Source organism: Maylandia zebra, linkage group LG3 (assembly GCF_041146795.1).
Source record: "Maylandia zebra isolate NMK-2024a linkage group LG3, Mzebra_GT3a, whole genome shotgun sequence".
NCBI classification, from domain to species: Eukaryota; Metazoa; Chordata; class Actinopteri; order Cichliformes; family Cichlidae; genus Maylandia; species Maylandia zebra.
The window spans coordinates 36650259-36670583 of record NC_135169.1 but is presented as its reverse complement, the minus strand read 5'-3'; the positions used below and the strand labels follow the sequence as shown (position 1 = coordinate 36670583).

The following is a 20325-nucleotide window of genomic DNA, read 5'->3' as shown; positions in this document are numbered from 1 at the left end:
AACTGCTGAGGGACCTGGGAGAATTGGGTTTCGCCAACCTGGCATAGTACATGTGTGTCAGTGTGTGCCAGCGGAGAAACGAGGCGCGTGTGAAAGGGGAGGCGGGATTATGCATAAATTACAAATCAAAGCAAAAGAAAAGAGAAATGGAAAAAATGTCTTCGTCCTACAAAATCCTGTGTGTGGAAATCATGTATGGTTTCACACGTGAAAGACGTCCTCGCCACAACATCGTATCAACTAGGAAAAATCATGATCAGGCTCCAGTTTTATCCAAGGTGTTCTCACATGGTGTGGGTGAAGTTGAGGTGTGGGGGGTTTGGTTGAGGAGGAGGATGAGCAGCGTAAGTGAGTCATAGTATTAACTCCCAGGCCTTCTGCTTAATCACTTCGGCTCATGCTGCATCACAGCGAGCTGAATCACCAGACAGACACGTGGCCACGGGTACCGGAGCCAAAACGTCTCTGCAACACTTTGCTTCTTTTATCTTGTAATTCTCCGTCACGTCCAGTCATCTCAGAGATGCTTGTAATACTGGAAACTTGTGTAATTCATGTAAGGTTACTCAGCTCGCCGTAGGGTTAATTATACTGTATATTCAATGTAGGTTTTTCTCCCAATACTGTGCTGTGTACTTTGCTACAACAGTGTAATGAATTTGTCTGCGGTTGAGCACATATAATACAGAATTTGGGAGAAAAAGTGCTCCGATGAATTCAATAATCACAGAAGACTGTGAGCTAAATAACAGCTGATGTTTAAAACATACAAATTTCCTAAAGGCAAGGAGTCTTCATTCCATGTTTGGAAGAGGCTTGCTTCTAAATTAGCAGTCACGTATCGCAGCTGTGAGCCGTGTTCACTACAAACTGTGACATGGTCAAATGCCGTCTTTGCAAATAAATCAAATCAAGTTAAACAAATGTAGTGTAAATCAAGTAAATGCTGTAGTGCCATTTTTAGAGCATTTCAACTTGCTGTACATCACTACAACCTTTATATCTCAAATTGTATTAATGTGTATATAATAAGTCCATTGTAAATAAACAACTTAAAAAGACAATAAACCATAAAAATAATAAAAATCGGGGTTTTTTTTTTAGTTGACATGCATCCAACAGTTTTAGCTAACAAGCTAATATGCAACTAGCATGTTTTGCTAACAATTAAATGTATTTTATCAATACTTGTAGCTAACATTTTTAATTACTGGCCATTTTAATAAATAGTTCCCAATGTTGTATTCATACTGTTAGCTAGTTGTTTTACCTGTCAGAATATTTAGCTAAAGTTTTCACTTTATCTATACTGTAAGACAAAAATACAAACAAACCTTATCAACAGCTTACATGCTACTAGCTAACAATTTTGAACATTAATCCCGCTTTAAGCTTGCTATTTCAGCTATTTCAATCATGTATGCGTTCCTCTTTACACCATATTACTTTCTTTTAGTTAAAATTCATGTGCAAACTTGTTCAGGGCCCCTGAATTCTTTATGTACTGTGGTCCATTCTGCTGCTCCCTTATTTCCCAAGGGTTCGCCACAGTGGATGGATCCACATATTTGATTTGGCACAGATTTCACACCAGATGCCCTCCCTGACGCATCCATCCCATTTATCCAGGCTCGGGACCGGCACCAGGAGTACACCAGCTTGCAAACCCCTGAGGCTGGGATTGTGCCTTCTCTTTCCCATGCAAGGCGAATGTTTTAACCGTTACACCATGGAGCCACTGAATTCTTAATGTACTATGGGTTTTTAATCGTAGGCCACATTTAATATCCATTTCTCTGGGGTGGTCATTTTAAGTTTTATGATTAGAAATGATAAAATTTAAAACAAATGATAATTCATTATAGAGCCACATGGTAGTTTGCTTCCATAACCCCACTGACAATGAGAACATTAAAAGAGGATCTGGAAGTACCACAGTCACTGAAATATGAACGATACCCAAGTGTCTGAGCAACTCTTATGCATACAGGGGGAGATAACCTGAACACATATGTACCAAGATTTTCAGATGGTTTGTGCTTGGAGCTGTTTTGATCCAAACATTCCTGGCGTGAAATGAGAATTAGCTACCGAAACCCCGTTGATTACCGTTCTCTAAAACAATTCATGGGTCATAAGCCCCCTCATCGGAAACAAATCTCCATAAATCCTTCCAGGAACAATCTGAGGCAGCCCACCTGGATTTGTTAAGCAAACAAAACTCTGATAGGGATCTTTCTGTGAACACTGATGCTAATTTGCAATGCAAATGATCTCGATCAGTGGACACCGCAGGGAGAATGCAGCCGTCCTCTGACAACAACAAAGGGAAAGCCCTTGCATCATGCTGCCTTATCCATAGCTAGATTTGTGCCAGCCTTCACCGATGGAAACCTTATCTCTGCTGGCCTTCTGTCCGCTTAAAGGGACGGGCGCCTCTGCTAGCAGCTCCGGGGTTCCCTCCGGGCACCTTATAGCTGTGTAAGCTATGATGTAAATATGAAAGCACTAATGCTCTGGAAGTCACAAGAATCTGCAGCTGTTAGAAGGTGAAACGTAAAAAGAATAAATCAACGTTAGAAAGAAAGAGAAAGGAGAAAGCAGCCATTTACCTGGAATTCAATTCCATAATTCTCCCTGCAGAAGTCTCGTAGTTTGGGATAGACGTGCTCCTTCAGCGCGTTCCTCTCCGCCTCTGTGTCTAAAAATAGAAAAATTGATAAAATATTAAGAGGTGCACATTAAACCGTTTTTACTCGCAATCTAATGAGCTCCACGCCTGCGAAACGCCAGTGAAAATAATAATTTATTGTTGGGGATTTTTCCAGAAAACCATCACTTATTTCTCAAATGCATCCAAAAAAATTAGCCATTAATAATTACTATAATCTGCTTAATAACAATTCATATTTCTGCAAATCTGCCTCCACGCTGCCACAGTTTAGAATAGGGATACGTATTTAACGTTAATTGAATCTGGCTGTTACTTTTCTTATTCAACAAGTCGTCCTGCGAGCTGAGGGTCATGTATGTTTTTAAATTCCCTCTTTTATTCATCCAGAAGTTCAGAATCCCTAACAAGGAACAATTTTGCAATCACGTTATCTGCTTCTGTTTGATGCCAACCAAGGGTCACCAAGGTCACAAGTTTTGCGACTGTCCTTTACACAGCTGACAAAATGCTTTCACAGACGTAAGGATTCAGCAGCTTTCAAAGTACTCAAAAATCTACATATTAGGTGTCGCTTTAGCAATTTAGCATCTGAGTCTGAAAATTGAAGCTAATCCATTTAAGATCCTTAGACGCGACACGTAACATATTACGCTATGTGACAAATTTTCGGGATGTTACGCTTTCAGCCATCCAAACGTTGCGAAAAAGGAGGAAACATGAGAACCGTTTGGACTCAATCTGCACGTGTACATGTATTTTACTTTAATTGCTTTGGAAAACACTACCTAACACCTTTCAGGTCATGGTTAGGGTTAGGGCTGGAATACACGGCACGCGTATCATAGGGACGCGGTTACCTTTCGCCTTCCCATGGGACGCCTCGGGACGTGACAAATTGTCGGCATGTTACGCGTCGGGAATGAGAACGCTCTGCTAAATCGCCGCTTTTTCCTACGGCCAGCAGGGGGCGACTGCTCTGCTTACACAAACAAGTCAGTCAATATAAGTCTGACAAAAAAGAGTTTTCATTTGATGTTTGAGCTGAGTAAACATTTTCCTTCATATTTTGAAGTCTTTACTCAAACATGATGTTCATGCTATGTTCACATTTAGAGGAAACAGTAAGTTTTCTCGGGGGCGTGGTCACCTAGTCAACAACAAGCAGCTAATGTACACGGGTTCATCGTATCCTTAAAATCAGCCAGATTCCCTCCTGAGCTTATGCCCATCTTTTATATACAGTCTATGCAACACGCATATGCAGGGCTTAACAAATTTATTAGACCAGCTGTCATAATCTCTCATAAACTAAGAAAAAAACCAAACGTCTTTAAATTGATAAGAAGAATTGTTCTTTAGCATTAAAGACATCATTTAATTTACAGAGCTTGTGCATACTGCTGGATTAATCATTACAGAAACAAAAGATGATTTCAGTTATTTCCAGTACTGTTAATTTCAGGCAGCTGTGGTATAAACCTCACACTGGGACTGATAGTTTCACCTGTCAGCTCAAATTCAGCCAGTGTGTCAATGTGTATGTAACTCTCAAATGTGTACCTCACCTTTCTTTTGTTTTTACACCTATAAAATGATTAGCTAGAAGAGCCGGCAGTGTTCACACTCTTGAAGAATGTGGGATTATCCAGAATTACACAGGCAGTGATCATATTGGACAGTCAGTGTCACAGAGCGAGTGCCCAACGGCTTGTTTTTGTGTCCCACTTTCTTTCCTCCTCTCCCCTCTTTTTCACTATCTACCAAATGGTTGCTGTAATTCATTTGGACAGTCCCGGCCTCTTTCTCCCTCTCTTTATCTGAAGGGTGTGGACGGATAGTTAAAAACAGAATATGCCCAACAGAGAGGCCCTGTGTGACCGAGTAGCCGGCTCGAACACGCGCGCACATGCGGGCACGCGCGCACACATGGCGGGTAAACAGCCCTTCAGCTGCTAACTGTGTCATATGCAGCACGAGTAGAGGAGCCCACAAATTTAGTCTGACGTATCTATCTCTCATCTATCTTTAGTAAGGCTTCGGGCCGTGACCGTACATGTATCTGCCCACAGCTAACCCAGCAAAATGTCAGCTCGAAAAACCGAACGGCTGTAATCGTATGCAAATTAAATAAATGGCAGTTGCTGCATCAAAGGAGCGCTCATCTCATTCCATCAGCGATACGTTTGACAACAATAAACGTGTAATAGTTTACACTGACACGGATTGGGGGGGTCACAGCAGAGGGAAAACAGCAGAATTTGAGGATTTTGGCCTGTCGTGTGCTCGGGACGACGCAGAAGTCCAATCCAAATCTGCATCTCGCTCGACCTGACAGACTAAACTGTGTTGTTGTTTGTTTTTGTGCTGATAACAGTGAGATGCCTTCCTCTCCCCCTCCTCCTCTCTTTCTTTCTTTTTATTTATTTTTTTTGTGGGATGATGATGAGTTATGGCAGCCTGATGTATGTGTGTGTCTGCGCTCCCACGTGCAAAGGGACAAAGACTAGATCCTTCACTCGCCCGCGTTCTCGCTCCGTGTGTGCTTGTGTGTGTCCCTCCCTACAATTTTCCAATCTGCTCATTTCAATAGCACCGACCAATCTATCTTTCCTTTCACATATGTCCTGTCAACTTGCTTTATTTTCCTTTCTAGCTTCCCTTTCTCCCCTCTCCTCCTCCCTCTCCCTTGTCCTTTTGGGTAACGAATGGGCAGTCAGTTGAACAGAGAAAAGCAGCCAAATGTCCCCGACGCTTTCCCTGCTCTTTTTTTATCATTTGTTTCATCCTGACTTATTTTAAGCATTTAAAAAAAAAAAAGAAAATAACAGGAATATCCATCAGAAGTCCAAAATGATGGCGTCAGATTGCTTGTTTTGTCCAAACAACCGTCAAACGCCCAACTGGCTTGATTGAAAAATGATACAAAAGCCACACTTTGGAAAGCTGCAACGCTCGGTATTAAAATCTCCACATTTCCCTCTATAGTTGGTTATGCTTGACATTGCTTCTGCTGGTCACTCATTCCCCCAGATGGCGATCACTCTACAGCTGCCCTCTCTGAGTCTCATCAACAAGGCTCTGACAAAGCAATCACTCTGCTCTCATCAAGCTTCACTCCAGAGGCACTCGATATACACAACTGCTTTGGGGATCTTTGATTAAAAGAGAGAGAGCGTTGTCCACAAGACGGGTGTCTCAGCAAACAGTAGAGTGGCGGGACAGAGCGGTCATCCTCACTGTGTGTGTCTGTGTGTGCGTTTCTGATGTGATTTAAGGGTTTAAGGGCCAGGTTTAGTCTGTCGCTCAGATTTCTGCCGGATACCACAGAGGTCAGTGGAATTTAATATATTCAGGAGAAACTCAGACTCACTGCTGCTCTGGAGGATCTACAATGCATCAGTGCTTCCATTCACCTCCACTGTACTGGAGCAGAGAAAGAAAGTCTGACAGACACAGTCCAGACAATTACGGTCCTTTTTTGTCATCTTTGGTTCTGCAGGCTGACCTAATACGCTCATTTCCAGCTCCATTTGTATATATTTTTAAACTACACTAGAGTAGTTTTTAAAAAGTAGTGATATTAAGTATCCTTTGTTTGGAGATGCTGCCAGGTGAAAGCCTCTTCTCTCTAAAGAGAGCATGGCAGCATGGCTTAGCTTTGCAAAGTTGCATCTCAACAAACTCAAGACTCAATGTCCTTTAGACAGATGAGACCACAGTGGAAATGTTTAACCCTAATGCACAGGGCTATGTTTGGTGAAAACAAGGTACAGCATATCAGCACAAAGACCTCGTACCAACTGTGAAGCACGGTGGTGGAGGGGTCATGATTTGCGCTTGTTTTACCTCCATGGGCTTTGAGTCGACCATGAATTTGTCTGATTACCAAAGTACTCCAGAGTCTTCTGCCATCTTTGCAGCAGGTAAAGTTTGTCCAAAACTGGGTCATACAGCAGGACAATGACCCAAAGCACAGTTGCAAGCTGCTGCTATGCTCCAATCAAAGTCCTCAAGACGACTGAAATGCTTAACCACAAACTTCAATGGTCTGAAGAACACAGTAAAGAAGAGTGAGCTAGAATTCCCCTGTAATGGTGAAAGAGGCTGATTAAAGTCATACAGAACTCTTAATTCAAACTATTGCTGCTAAAGCACAAGACTTGTGGAACAACGGGCGATCGTGGCTCAAGAGTTGGCAGTTCGTCTTGTAATCGGAAGGTTGCCGGTTTGAGCCCCAGCTCCAACAGTCTCGGTCGTTGTGTCCTTGGGTAAGACACTTCACCCGTTGCCTACTGGTGGCGGTCAGAGGGCCCGTTGGCGCCAGTGTCCGGCAGCCTCGCCTCTGTCAGTGCGCCCCAGGACAGCTGTGGCTACAATGTAGCTTGCCATCACCAGTGTGTGAATGTGTGAGTGAATGGGTGGATGACTGGATGTAGTGTAAAGCGCTTTGGGGTCCATAGGGACTAAGTAAAGCGCTATACAAATACAGGCCATTTAGGGGGTTTTACAAGTAACCGAATCTTATAATGTAAATAAATAATGACATGGCACGAAACAGAACGGTGACCTAACCAGGGCGTACCCAGCACCCCCGTGACCCTGAGGGGTTAAGCGGAAGAAGATGGATGGATCTGTTAAGGATCACGTGTTTTTATTATTATCTTCTAATATGTAAAACCTTAGAATTTTATGGGGTTTACATTTTCACAAAGCAATTCAAAAACGCCCTCTCGGTCATATGCATACATGAACAAGATGGGGATTCATAACAATCATGCACATCTGCACATATCTTCACTTTAATTCTTCTTTAACAAAATAAAGTCTGCGTAGAATATCATCATACCGCATTAAGGTCACTGATTGGGCTGATCAGTATCTGTTCTCTGATGACATCATGAGTTTCTGAAAAGTCAATTTATGACGTTTTTAGTTGGACAGTTTAGTTCGACTGTATGTTGTGAATAATGACCAAAAGTTGGAGTCAGATAAAAACTGAAGAACAGATGTTTTCTAGGATGATACTGTGGATTGTCTATTTGGACGTAATGAAACGAACACAGACGAGAGACACAACAAACTGCGGTTTAGGGTTTACACTTAGACTTCGACTGGATGGTGATGCACTGGGCTAAAACATGAAAGCATTTCTGTGGAAAAGTAAACGCATAGCCAGTGAGCAAATCAATACCGAGTGACCTGGAAGATACTGAAGGCAAATTGTGGCTGTGTAAATCGGCCATCCATAAAGGCCAGATGTTCCTGCATTTCCTGAGCACAAGGAGACCGAATCGGGATGTAGGAAAACCCGCCAGAGGTTACCGCGGCCCCTCCACTCGCGCTTGATGACGCGCATCCAGGGAAAACAGCAAAGTACAGTAATGGATGGTACCTCGGTATTGCATGTAACCGTGACTAGAGGACTCCCCACGGTCTCTCTGCCAGCAACTTAATTTGCATTTGATTTAACATCCACAACAGTGACCGCACGCACAACCGGTCTACCAAACATGAAAATGTTCATTTTGTAACATCTGTGCTTGCAGCTGTTCACTCAAAAGCCACTCGTGTGGGGCAGTTAGGGCTTGACATGTTCGCATTCGTGCCTTAAATGCACAACCTTTTATAGCTATGTTGCAGCGAGCCGCAACGAGCGGAGAATTTCAACATCTCACAGGCTCTCCTCCCTGTAGAAGATGGCAGTAACCATGGACACGGCAGTTTCAGACTAATATCTTGCCTCCTCACTGAGACTCACTCAGCTCTCTGGTTAACCCCTTAAGCCCCAGGGCTGAAAAATACCCAGAAATTCAGCCCCAAAGACTGAAAAGCTGTCGAAATTACCAACACTGGGCTCAGATCAGCCGGCCCAGAGTTCCATTCGCATGTGAATTACAGCGCAAATAAACACCTTTTATACCAATGAGTCACAAATTTCTAATGTTAGTGCACCTGTTTCAGTCTCATCTGAAAAATTACCAAAAAATTTTAGACAACAAAAATGAAGCACAACAAATGCTCCAAACATTTTAGTCACAGTAATTTCAAGTGGAAACCCTCTGTGACCCTCTAAAAATAGAGCCAGGTTGCATTATTATGCATTTTATCCATGGCGGACGGGGTAAGGTTTCCTGAGTTATCGTGGCGCTCCACATGTTAGTAGGTGGAGATGACTTCCTGGATGTTTTTTCTTGTTTCGTAACATCAGCAGATGTGGAGGATGTCGACGCTCCTTTTATATAATGTGCAATCAGACGCCTATTGGGCTCGTATTACATTTGCTTTGGATTTTTAAAGTACTGTTTATTCAGACTCATTTATTCTGGCTTACAGTGTTTACATCTACTTTATGCCAACATTTTCTAATCTTAGCATTCATTTGAATCCTGAAAGTATCCGTTTTAGGCGACTTGCATGCAGTATGACCTTTGTGAAGACAACTGCAGTATATTTACTGAGTGCTTGAAGGAACTATAGAGGAAGACCAACAGCTAGGTTTGCTATTCTATGCAGAGTGTAAGCTTTGTATGTGCAGCTGGACCATGACCTCATGGACTGACGATGGTCACAGGATCGCCAGCAGCTTCCCAATCAAGGTGATGTTTTTCTATCAGTTCCATTAAAGCTATATTAAAATAATTATAAGAGTCATATTAAAAGCAATCTACCTCGTGTCAGTATCTCTGCATAAAACTCCAAATAAAACCAGAGAAATCAGAGAAAGAGTGTCTCCATATCTTCATTTGACTTTCAGTTAGAACTTAATGTAACCGTGTGCGTGCAGAGACACTGGTTTATCTCCTCTCATCAACTGTTTTTCTACCAGGTGTTTGTATTTGTTGGTGAAAGACTCGGCTGTGTCTGAGGAGAGAGGGGTCAAGCATCTCTGTGTTGAGTCATCTTAAGCTGCAGGCTCCACTCCTGGTGACCGAACAGGTCAGCAGAACTATAGGCTTACAGAAAAAAACAAGTATAAAGGAGCAAAAAGGCAAATATTATGTCTATATGATATCCCGCCATTGATCATTACTAATTTTGGCACGCTAAATTGTTCAACCGTGTCTGTGAATGAGGCTCATCATCATGGAACAAATGAAACTCCCAGGTGTGCGCCTCCTCTTGCTCCTGCTGTGTGGAGAGTCTGCTTTATGGAGGGTGCGCAGTGCCAATTAAACCCTCCCCGGACCTGCCCCAGTGTGTCAGTTATTGGCAGTCTAACACGGGATGATAGGACAACGTAACTACGGAAACGATCCAGTTCAGAGTCATGGTGGTTGGGCCGTGGGAGGGGGTTACACCCTGGACAGGTCGCCAATCTGTTACAGGACTAACAGAGAGACAGACGCTCATATTCACACCTGCTGTACATTTAGACTCACCAATTAAAATAACCCATAAACGATTTATTACTGTAAATGAACTTAAGGTAAAGTAGATGCTAAATAAGTGTTGGAGCTGCAGGCTTTTCTCCACGTTTCCATTTCTGCTTTGTAGTTTATGTATGTGACTCCAGCCCCCTTTGCATGCATGGATGCTACTGTGACAGCTATCCTGAGGATGAACGCTGGCTGCAGGTGATTAATCATTTCAGGATCGTCTGTCATGTTGCTGAACTTTAACACTGCTGTCAGCCACATAAACCTGGAAACCAAGCACACTATATAGACAAAAGGTACTGTGTTACCTACACTTTACACCAAAGGGAGGTCATGGAAACCTGCGCCATGCTCCGCTGACATCCCGAAATATGTACAAAAGCGGCCGTGATACAGCTTCAACTCCTGGATCGAACCATGAAATTCTCCCTGCTGCTGCCTTCTCCTGATTACTGGATGAACCCAGAATCTCAGTTTTTTCCTTTGCTTGCTTAGAAACATCAGGACCTGCTCATCATCACTTGATGTCGACTCTGTTTTTGGCCCCTGCATGTTTTTTCAGGAGGAATTTTTTGCAAAATCATAAAATTCGAAATTGAAAAATGTAGAATTTTTTTTCACAATGTATTTGATGCCTTGAATTCAAATGTTACAGAACTGAGTCTTTACACACGGCAGCATGGAACTGTCCAAAGTCTGATCAGCCACCTCATTCAAGTCGCAGCAGTATTTAAGGTTGACTGTGACGTTGATGAGGTAGTGGGACGTGATCCATCCTGATTTTGCGAGTCGAGTCGGACTTCAATCAAAAAAAAAAAAAAAAGTGTAACAAAGCACCAACATTTACGGTTTTCAACTGTATTCACAAATACAAATTACTGTAAAAGATGTTCCCGTCTTTTAAAGTGTCTTTTTTCCTTTCCTCCTTTTACTTTGATCAGTTTGGAAAGTTGCCTTTCTCTACTTAGTCCATCAGTAAGTTTAAATAACTGGAAGTCAATCTGACTCAGAAACCATTAGCAAATTTAAAATATCTCTCAAGACGCACAAAAAAACATTTACTGGGGCGTGCTAGTTTCAATATGAGATTGAAAAGCGCCCCGTCTCTGTCTCTGAAGTGCAGTTTATGTGCGCATTCACACACAAAGACAACGATTGGCTTATTTAATATAAACCGATTACAAGTCGCATCTGTTTTCCAGGAATTATGGGAGCACGTTGCTTCCTTTCATCGCTGTCACTCCTGACAAAATATTTTACAGTGCGTTCCATGAAATGGCTCCAACACCCAGGGAGTTAGACGGGTATGACAGGGCAGCTGCAGAATTTGTCAGAACAACGTTCCCGGAGGGAGGTTGCCGAACTGCTCCGCAGCACTCTGGAAAATTCAGAGAAGAGGTCACTGAAAGCTGCTGCCAAACTAGTCGGTGTGAGCTTCCTTTCTACCCTCAGGAGGAAAGCAGACGCCACAAGAGGGTAAAAACCGCCTCGGCGGCACGTGTCATAAACTCGCCGCATAATGGGGTTGGGCTCGTCCCGAAACTCCGGCACTTGCCGGGCCCAGGAGGAGCAGTTCACTGAACAAAAGCCACGCTCTCCGCCTGCCATCTCCCTGCAGCTCCTGCCTGCCGATCCCTCCCTCCCACTCTCTCTCTTTTGTTTTCTTTCACCAGACACAATCCCAAAAAATTAGGAGAGAATTAGGGATGAATTTTTTTAAAGGAAATCTGCGCTCAGAAGCCACAAAACAAGCTGAAAAGAAAGTTAAATAGAGCCAGCTGGAACACTGGGAATAATTGCAAGGTGAAATGTAATATAATTAGTGGTCTCTGTGGTGACATGCTGTAGCCTTGATGGCGGTGCGTTGGAGGTTTAGGTGATTTCATGCATCGTATCCCTAAAGGCCCGGTGCCTTTTATCAACTTTAAACAGCTTAGGTGATGTGATAGCTTGCATACAAATACCTCACTATAGTGCGTACCCAGTAACAGAGCCCCTGGGGTGACTAGAGCAAGGTAATGGAGTTGTATTGATACGTTCATATGAATCGAGACACACAAAGATGGGCCGGTAAGACGGGCCAAAGATTTCTCTTTGGTTTGTTGCCGCCGTCTGACTACTGGCAAGAACAGATAGTGGGGGTTTTAATTGATCGGCTGTACCCACACACACAGATCCACCTGAGCCAAGATTCATTAAAATCCACAGGAGGAGGGATTTCTTTGCTGTACACTGTGGCAAGGACGCGAATGCCTCTATAGAGTCTGTATCGCCGCACTGGCGAGTAAACTTTCTGCAGTGATCTTGTGCTCTTTTTTTAAATTACTGCTCAAATTGAGTGTCGTGCCCCTTTTTAGGCGATGTAAACAAACACAGCAGAGGTCCGCGAGGGCGAACGCACCAGAGACCGTGCTCTGCGGTCATCTGTGGCTTTCTGATTAAGGTGCATCAGGGTCATTGTATTCAGCAGAGCCTACACCGAAACACACGTTGCAAGCGTGTGTGTCTGTGTATATATATAAGTCAAAGCAGAGATCCCCGGATCATCAGGCGCAATAAAACCAAGCAGTTACACTTTTACGACAGCGAGGTGATCACTTCCAACAGCGCTGTTCCCCTTTCTAGTGTCTGACGTTACAAATAGTAAATCTATTGGGTTATATGCAGCATATATTTCGCCAACTGTTACCAAGGGAAAGATTGAGTGAGTCCACCTGACCATCAACTCCTGCATGTGGAAGCAGAGCTCATCTTCCCATATCTGAATGCAGCTCAGACAAAGGGCTGCAAACTTGACCTTTGTCTGAGTTTCCAGCCTCAATCCCGACTTGCTTTTTCACTACATGATGAGTTGTGGAAAAATGACGTAAAAGTGTGATGTCGATGTGCAATAATGCACAACAGCTGTCTGAATGCACGTACAGTTGTGTGAAGTGCAGTAAATAAATGCATGGATAGCCCCCTCTAGTGAACATGCAGAAAGAAGCTCTGCAGTCAGGCTGTGGGCTGACCTGGGTGACATCCACTAATAACAGCCTTTCTTTTATGCTTTCCTTGCATGCAGCGCCTGCAGACATAAACAAGAAAGTTTAAAAGTATGGGAAAGTACCTGAGAACAGTGCGAGCGTGTTATGTAAGTGATAATGTGGCTAATTGCCTGACCTCTGACCAAAGAAACCAAAAGAAACGCACAGAACTGCTGTTTTATTTGACCGAGGTGAGGCTGAGGGAGAATCGGCTGTGCCTCTGCACCTCTACGGCTTCATTAGTAGAAGCTGGATACCAGGCATCTCAAAACAGCAGCTCATAATTAGCTGTCTTCGTGCCTCGGGCTGAGATGCGGGTCTTTCCATTAGTGCGATCGGTGTGAAAAGAACTCCTCGGAACGTCCCCCTCGTCCTTATTTTCAATCCACGTGTAGACTGGAGCGTTAAATTCGTGCTGAGGCGGTACGGTTTAAACATCTGACTCAGCTACAGGTGGCTAAACAATGCCAGACTTTTCAGCGGTGAGAGGCCATTACAGTGCAATAATCCAGGGTCAGCTCATTCAGGTTTTTCTGGGGTCCAGAGCAATTTTGCTCAGTGAGGGAAGGCAAATGACAGTGACGTATCGACAAAGGCAAACTCTCTTTTTAAATCCTTGGCGTGCCCTGCTTCTCTCCTCCTCCTCCACTCTCCCTCCATCCCTTTCTCTCGTAGCCTACTCTACTTCCCTTGCCTTGTTTACTCCAGTTTTGCAGAGCCTATTTTTACCCCCTTACCCAAAGGGCATATTCAAATACAGAGCTGCAACTGGGTGTCTCCCTCACGACCCGACTGTCTTGCACTCTGCTAGGTTGAAAGCAGTCTGCTCTATATTGCATCAGTGACATACACAATTTCACTTGAGTCAAAGTTGTCACATGGTCTAATGTAACCTCATCTGAGACGTCGCCAGCCGCTAAAGTAAGCCGGTCTTTAAATGTCGCAGCTTGTGGCTCAATCTGAGAGTCCTGACCCGTCTTTCCAAAGGAGACCTGAATCAATAGTGGATCACAGGACCCCGAGCTTCAAAGCGGCGGAGCTGCACGAGCCTCTTGCTGCACTTTTGAGACGCTGTCTTGAAATGAGCGTGGCTGATTTCACCCAGAAATTCTTTTTAAGCCAGAGTACGGCTCCAGACATGAAGAATATGGTGAAATACTCGAGAGCATTGTGTCACTGTGAGGGTGCACGGGCTTCAAAAGAGGGAGAGGTAGAGGAGGAGGAGGAAGGAGTGGTGGGTAGGAAGGCAGAGAGGGGGGGGTGTCACGCTGACACTCTTACCGTCGGGGTTGGCACAGATGAAGACCCGGACGCTGCGGCCGGTGGGGACGTGGTGCGGCGGCAGGGCGTTGATGTTGCCGCTGATGGCCGCCCTGCGCAGCGCAGACTCCCGCGGGCAGGGCTGCCTGCTCCCCACTCCCGACGGCCACATAGGAGGCGACTTCCAGCGTGGCTGTACACACGCACAGAAAGGAGGGAGGGAGGAGGGCATGTTAACACGGCCAGGGACCCACAGGCAGGCACATGGAAAACACATGCATGTTTGCGCGCAGATTCACCTGATCCATCCACACACACGCACGCATGCAGGGAGCGTTAATTATGGCAAAGGCATGGAGCTGTGTCTAATAGCTGTTTGCTATTATTTTATTATTATAATTTGCTACTAAGTTTGACCACCTTTACAGGCACTGGTATGGCATGAACCCTAATTAGTCTTAAGGTGGTTAAGCTTACTTAAAATACTCTAAAATCTATTTATAAAACATGATCTAGTAGTCTACCTTGTCATAGTCATAACGTCCATGCTTCACACACACCAATCAAGTTAGGATGGATCTGTCAAATCTTCTCCAAACACAGGTATGAGACTGAATATGTTTGTTATTGCATTCGTGTAGTAGGGGTATAATAATAGGATATTACGCACAGACTACTACCGTCATGGTGCATGCGTAATTTGTATACATGTCCTTGGACGCATTCATGAATTTTCATGCCACTGTGGGACAAACAGACAAACAAGAACGAGACGATACAAAACTCGTATGGACGAACAAGGCAAGCATCAGTCGTGTTCCCACCCCAGAGACGATGCTTGTGAAAGGCGAATAACCGCTAACAATGGTTATTCCGCCGGGAGCAGATGTGAAGTCGCCGGTTTTCCGGAGTTGGTCTATCCTGAAATCTTTGTTTCAAAGACGGAAAACCTCAAAAAGAAAAAAATAGACAACAAAAAGGCGGGAGGGGGAAAAAAGTTGGGTAGTCCACTACTGATCACTACATCAAATCCTCTTAAGAATCAGACAACTACAACCACTTAGGGGCACCGCATCCACAGAGAGTACTTGACTACTAGTGATGCTGGAGACAGGCACAACAACAGGATACTTCTTGTTGCTCACATTCATTCGCTTCATTTCGTGGCTTCCGAAAATATCCAAGCGTCGAGGGCGGTAAAGGCAAGATAAAAACGCCCATCAGAGTTGCCGTGACTGAGAGACGACGTGGGGAGACGGTAAAACGGACGCCGTGTGCCGGAGTGCTCCCTTTGGCATCCTGCTGTCTCTGCGAGCCGACCGAGCTCTGAGAGGCACAGGGAGCACGAAGCCGGACAAAATAAGAGCGCGGCTACCGGTGGATATTTTCAAAATAAAGCTACAGCTTTTGATCATGTCGCTTTTCAAGGGTCTACCAAGAAGTTTAGACTTCGTTAAACCTAGGGATATAATTATTTCCCATATCGTATGTTTGTTAAGCAAAGAAATATGCACAGCCTTCAGCTCAGTACTCACCTAACCTTCGTTCAGTGAAGTTGCGCTTTTATGTTGAAAGTGACAACTTCAATTCCGGTAGTGCCCCAGCTTTTAACGTCTGACTTGACGGCGGTGACAGACGAGAGAAGCTCTGCTGGATGCTCTTTTTCCACTGTCTCCCTCCACTCCAGTGGACGGACTGGTGCTCCCTCAGTCTCTATTAAGATTGCAGTGGACCGCGAAGTCAGCAGTGTGCTGCCGTAAATGACGTTACAACTCTTTAAAACAGTCACGACGCAAATAAAGTAACGAGCAGCGACGTTACATTTACCCAGAAGCCCTTAGTGGTAGTCTTTTATTTTTATTTTTTTTAACCCAGTAGACGTCAAGTAAAGTTTAAGTGCCTATTTAAATTAATTCTATTGTAACATCTCGTCATTGTATTTTGACTTTTTTTCCACCATATCTTATAACTTAGCCCAACTTTATGGCCTTAAATGAACCTTTTAATTAAATGCTATATTACTTTTTTTTTTTTTTTTTTTTTTGGAGTAACAGGTACCTGAAAGCCCCCTTTTCCCAAACATGGGGCAGGCAGCAGCCAGAGGAGAAGGAGAAAGAGGAGGAGTGGTTTGAATTAATTGCTTTATCGATAAATGTACCTCTGCTCTGCAGCCTCTGGTTATTCGTGCTGGAAGTTTAAGTGCATTGGATTTGTACTAAACGGAATTGATTACTGTGCTGTTCTTGTGAGGTGGGTGGATTGGGGGGTGGGGGGGGGGAGACGCTGAACCATATATTTTTCTCTCCCTTCTCAGTCTCGGTGTTGAAGCATTTCTCTGAACCTATATGATGAACAGTATGTCTGTTGCTCTGAGCTGCACAAATGCTTTTGAATTATGGACCCACACACGAAGAAAAAAGGCCTGCGGATGTATAATATCCATGGCTACATTTTTATATAGGAGTTTAAGCATATTACTAACCTTTAAGATGTCTACATGGATCCATATCATAAGTAATGGAAACAAAGAAAAGATTAAATCTTTTAGCAGCCAGTTATACAGACAAATTCACAATGAGATTAAAAAACAAAACAGCTCCTTTACCTTATGCTTGGCTGATTCCTAAGCCTAGGCAGAGCAAGTTACAATGAATGCAAACACCAAATTAAATACATTATCCTCATACATTAAATAATCAGCTTCTATGTGACTTACTTACAGCTGCAGGTCTCGAGGATGATTCAGGCTCTGACGGCTCGTGCCGACCCATTTAAGGCAGCCTGCAGGGCATCCAGCTCACACCAGAACAAAACAGACTCCGGAAAAGCACAAGTGGAGCACCGGAGACCGGAGCCTTGTTCCCAACAGCGGTGTGACCTTTCTTTACTTGGTTGTTCCGCTTCCTCTTATCAGTCAGTTAATCATGAGCACCACAGTCTTTCCAAAAGACTTCACACAGCTGGTTGGGCGAAATGTGATGTGGCAGGCCAAAAAAAGGGTTTCTGCACATGCACAGAAGTTAAGTGCCACTTGGAAGCAGCTCTAAGAGTGAAAAACAACAGCATAATGTGCGGTATGTTCCAGGGCTGCTGTCCAGCTCTGTCTCCTTAAATCATTTAGTATCGCTCCCTGGTTTGGTGCCCCTGAGAGTGAGCAAACACCTTTGGGTGTGTTTGAGCATGTTAGTGCATTCATGCGCAGACACAGTAACAGTAAGTCGCTGGGTTTGTAGCCAAGTGCTTCTCCTCGTGTTCCCGCTCCTCAAACCTTGGACCACTCTGAGCGAATGTGAGTCACCGTTGTGACGAGATGCGATGTGTCACCTGGGAGACACACGCAGGTGAACAAGACAGACACTAGCTGTTCACTTGGCGCAGGTCCACACGCACACCAGCTTTTAAAATGGCTGGTGATGGATGGTTGTTTCTTTAAAAACAGCTGGAAAGAAGCAAGGGGAGTGGGAGTCAGGGAGGCAGTTGGGAATGTCTATTTCTGTATGCTACCCACTGGCACCACTACATTAACTCCTTAATTGAAATCCTCACTCTGGGTTTATTTTCTTTTTTAGGTAGCTGACTCAGAGATCAAGGGTGTAAGTGAACAAGAGGAAATTGTAACTTCGTATATTCATGTATAGATTAAGAAGAGCAAATTGCCTCTCAAAATCCAATACTCCCTGTGAACACTGCAAATAAAATCTTAAAGGAAAAAAATAGAATAAATGTACAAATGACCAATTCATCTCCATTTCTTTTTAAAAAGGAAAAATAAATAAAACACCAAGGTCTCAAAACACTAGAAAGTTATGCTGGCTTCACATGCTGGACCACAGCCACAGAAGGTAAGTGATGCTTGGTGACTTGACGCGACTACGACCACTGGCCATGTGAAATTGGCAGGACCCAAATATGCTTTTCTCAACTTCCAGGCGAGTGTTTAAAGTGACTACGAATCAGAGCACAGGTTAGCATTGACTAACATATGACCTTGCTGTCCATACTTTAGAGTGTTACCTAGGTAACCGGAGCTTGGAATGTCCACAAGTTACCAGCGGCCAACTTCAAAGTGAAAACAAGGAGTTGCTGCAACCTACCACCTGAGCTAATCTGTGGCATTTTGTCCACATAGGTCGACACTGTTTATATTCTGCAGCTTTCTGTTATACTTGTACTGGAAATGGTACCGAACCGGGCTTAATGCCATTATAATTTACCAACACTTGTTCAACAACAAAAAGGATCAAAGGATTATCCTCAAGTGTCTGTACGAAATCTTGTGGCAATTTATCCATAGTTGCTGAATTATGTCAGTGTGCTGAGTGGCATGCTTTTCCTTTCAGATAAGCAGAATATACAGTAGCCAATGGGGGAACTCGCTACAATGAATATGTCTCTTCACATAATCAAAAAGGCAGAAGACTAAATTGACATGAAATGCTGTGAAAACTGTTTCTGTGATTTTCCCTTGACAAGTCCTTGAATCCCCCAGTCTGCTTCTGGGAAAGCATTCTCATGTTACCATGCACTGTGACCCCACCTCATTTCGTTGCTTAGTGTTCATTTCCATAAAGTGTTGAATGAATTTGTATGAGCAGAGATATTGCCTGTGTGATCGCAGTTCACTTTAAACTAACGCTTTCATGAAAGCCTCCCTTCTGCCACCCCTTGCAGAATTTGCATAGAAAGAAAGCTAATTTCTGTCATTTTATTTACATGTTCAGGTGTTTCTGTAGTGTATAAATAATGGGGTAATTTTCTGACTTCCTCACTTCGATTTCAAGCTTGTCGAAGGAACAGATGCGGCTTAACAATTTATTTATGCAAAGCAGATTAACTTTGGCACCTTCCGAATCACTGGGTTTATTCATGAGTGAAAAAATCTCCACAATCGATAAACAAGAGCTTCTATTCCAGCTTTGATTGTGATGCATTAAATGATTTGGCCTCTCTGAGCATTAGATTTTTTTTCTGTGGGAGGATCTGTCCACCAGCCTTTATATTCAGACATGCAATGGGTCTTTTCACGTGATAAAAATGAGGCAGATTCGCAGGATGTAGCTGAATGAAAATGCAACAGTGCTGGCTTAGAGCGGCTCAGTCATAATCCCGCTTTTAGCCAAGACGGGATCCCACTCACAGCTCGACAGCAACGTCCCTCACTGTTCTACTATTTAACCTGAAAAACACTGCGGTGACAGGCAACCCCCAGCCCCCCAACCCTCATCAATATATGGGATCAGTAAATCGCTGGGAGTTTTAAAAAGTTGACCTTTTTCAGTTGCAACTAGTTCAAATACCAAGAAAAACACTGATCTCTATCATGGTACTGAATAAAAGACGTCTGCAATAATCCAGAAAGATAGCACATAAAGATAAAGCAGGGAGTTTGCTCCAGGGCTTTGCATCAGACTGGCTTTCTTAGATGTAGTTAACATTTCTTATACAATATATTTTAACTCAAACCATGTAGTTTTTTCCCCCTAAACCTAAGCAAGGTGTAACTGAAAACTACAAATAACATTAGAGAAAAGATGCTTTCTGCCCTATAGCCTTTCTGGTGCTAGCATTAGCTAACGACATGGTGAGCATTTAAGCTGTTTAACAAATTATATATACTATAAGCACTTTATTATTTTAAATGACAAATGTATCACTAATAGATGCATTATCTTGAGTAATTGCTCGACTTCATTTTTTAGAAATCTCAGAAAAAATATAAGTATATAAACAGTCTGTGTATATATGAGAAGTTTTAAAGCTAGCAGATTTAAAAGTATGACAGAAAGGTGCTTTGACCTTAGGGTCAGTGTGGTAACAAGGTTGCAATTATGTGGCTAATGTGCTAATACTTGGATAGTTTATAGATATGTTTTGCTTTTGCTAGTTTAGCATGCTAATGCTCGCTAATTATCGGTGGTGCATAGGGATTTAAAAAGTTTAATGCCCCGTCACAGTGTTATCTCTGCTGTCAAGAGCATGTCAAATGCTA

The 20325-nt window shown here is 43.4% G+C and overlaps 1 protein-coding gene across 3 annotated transcripts in view; it reads right to left on the bottom strand.

Annotated features, from left to right (window-relative positions):
* The window catches only part of nwd2 (NACHT and WD repeat domain containing 2), a 59605-nt gene extending 43170 nt beyond the window's left edge, over positions 1-16435 (bottom strand). Inside the window, exons 1-3 of one of the 3 annotated variants that reach the window (XM_076881782.1) lie at positions 15872-16435; positions 14358-14529; positions 2613-2701 (exon numbers count right to left, since the gene is read on the bottom strand). In XM_076881782.1, coding sequence (XP_076737897.1) covers positions 2613-2701; positions 14358-14508 — 240 coding nt within the window. In that variant the 5' untranslated portion in view covers positions 14509-14529; positions 15872-16435. Of the gene's footprint in view, positions 1-2612; positions 2702-14357; positions 14530-15160; positions 15664-15871 lie in introns of those variants that run through there. The other 2 variants (XM_004562697.5, XM_004562696.4) reach the window with 2 other exon arrangements.
* Between the last annotated feature and the right edge of the window lie 3890 nt (positions 16436-20325).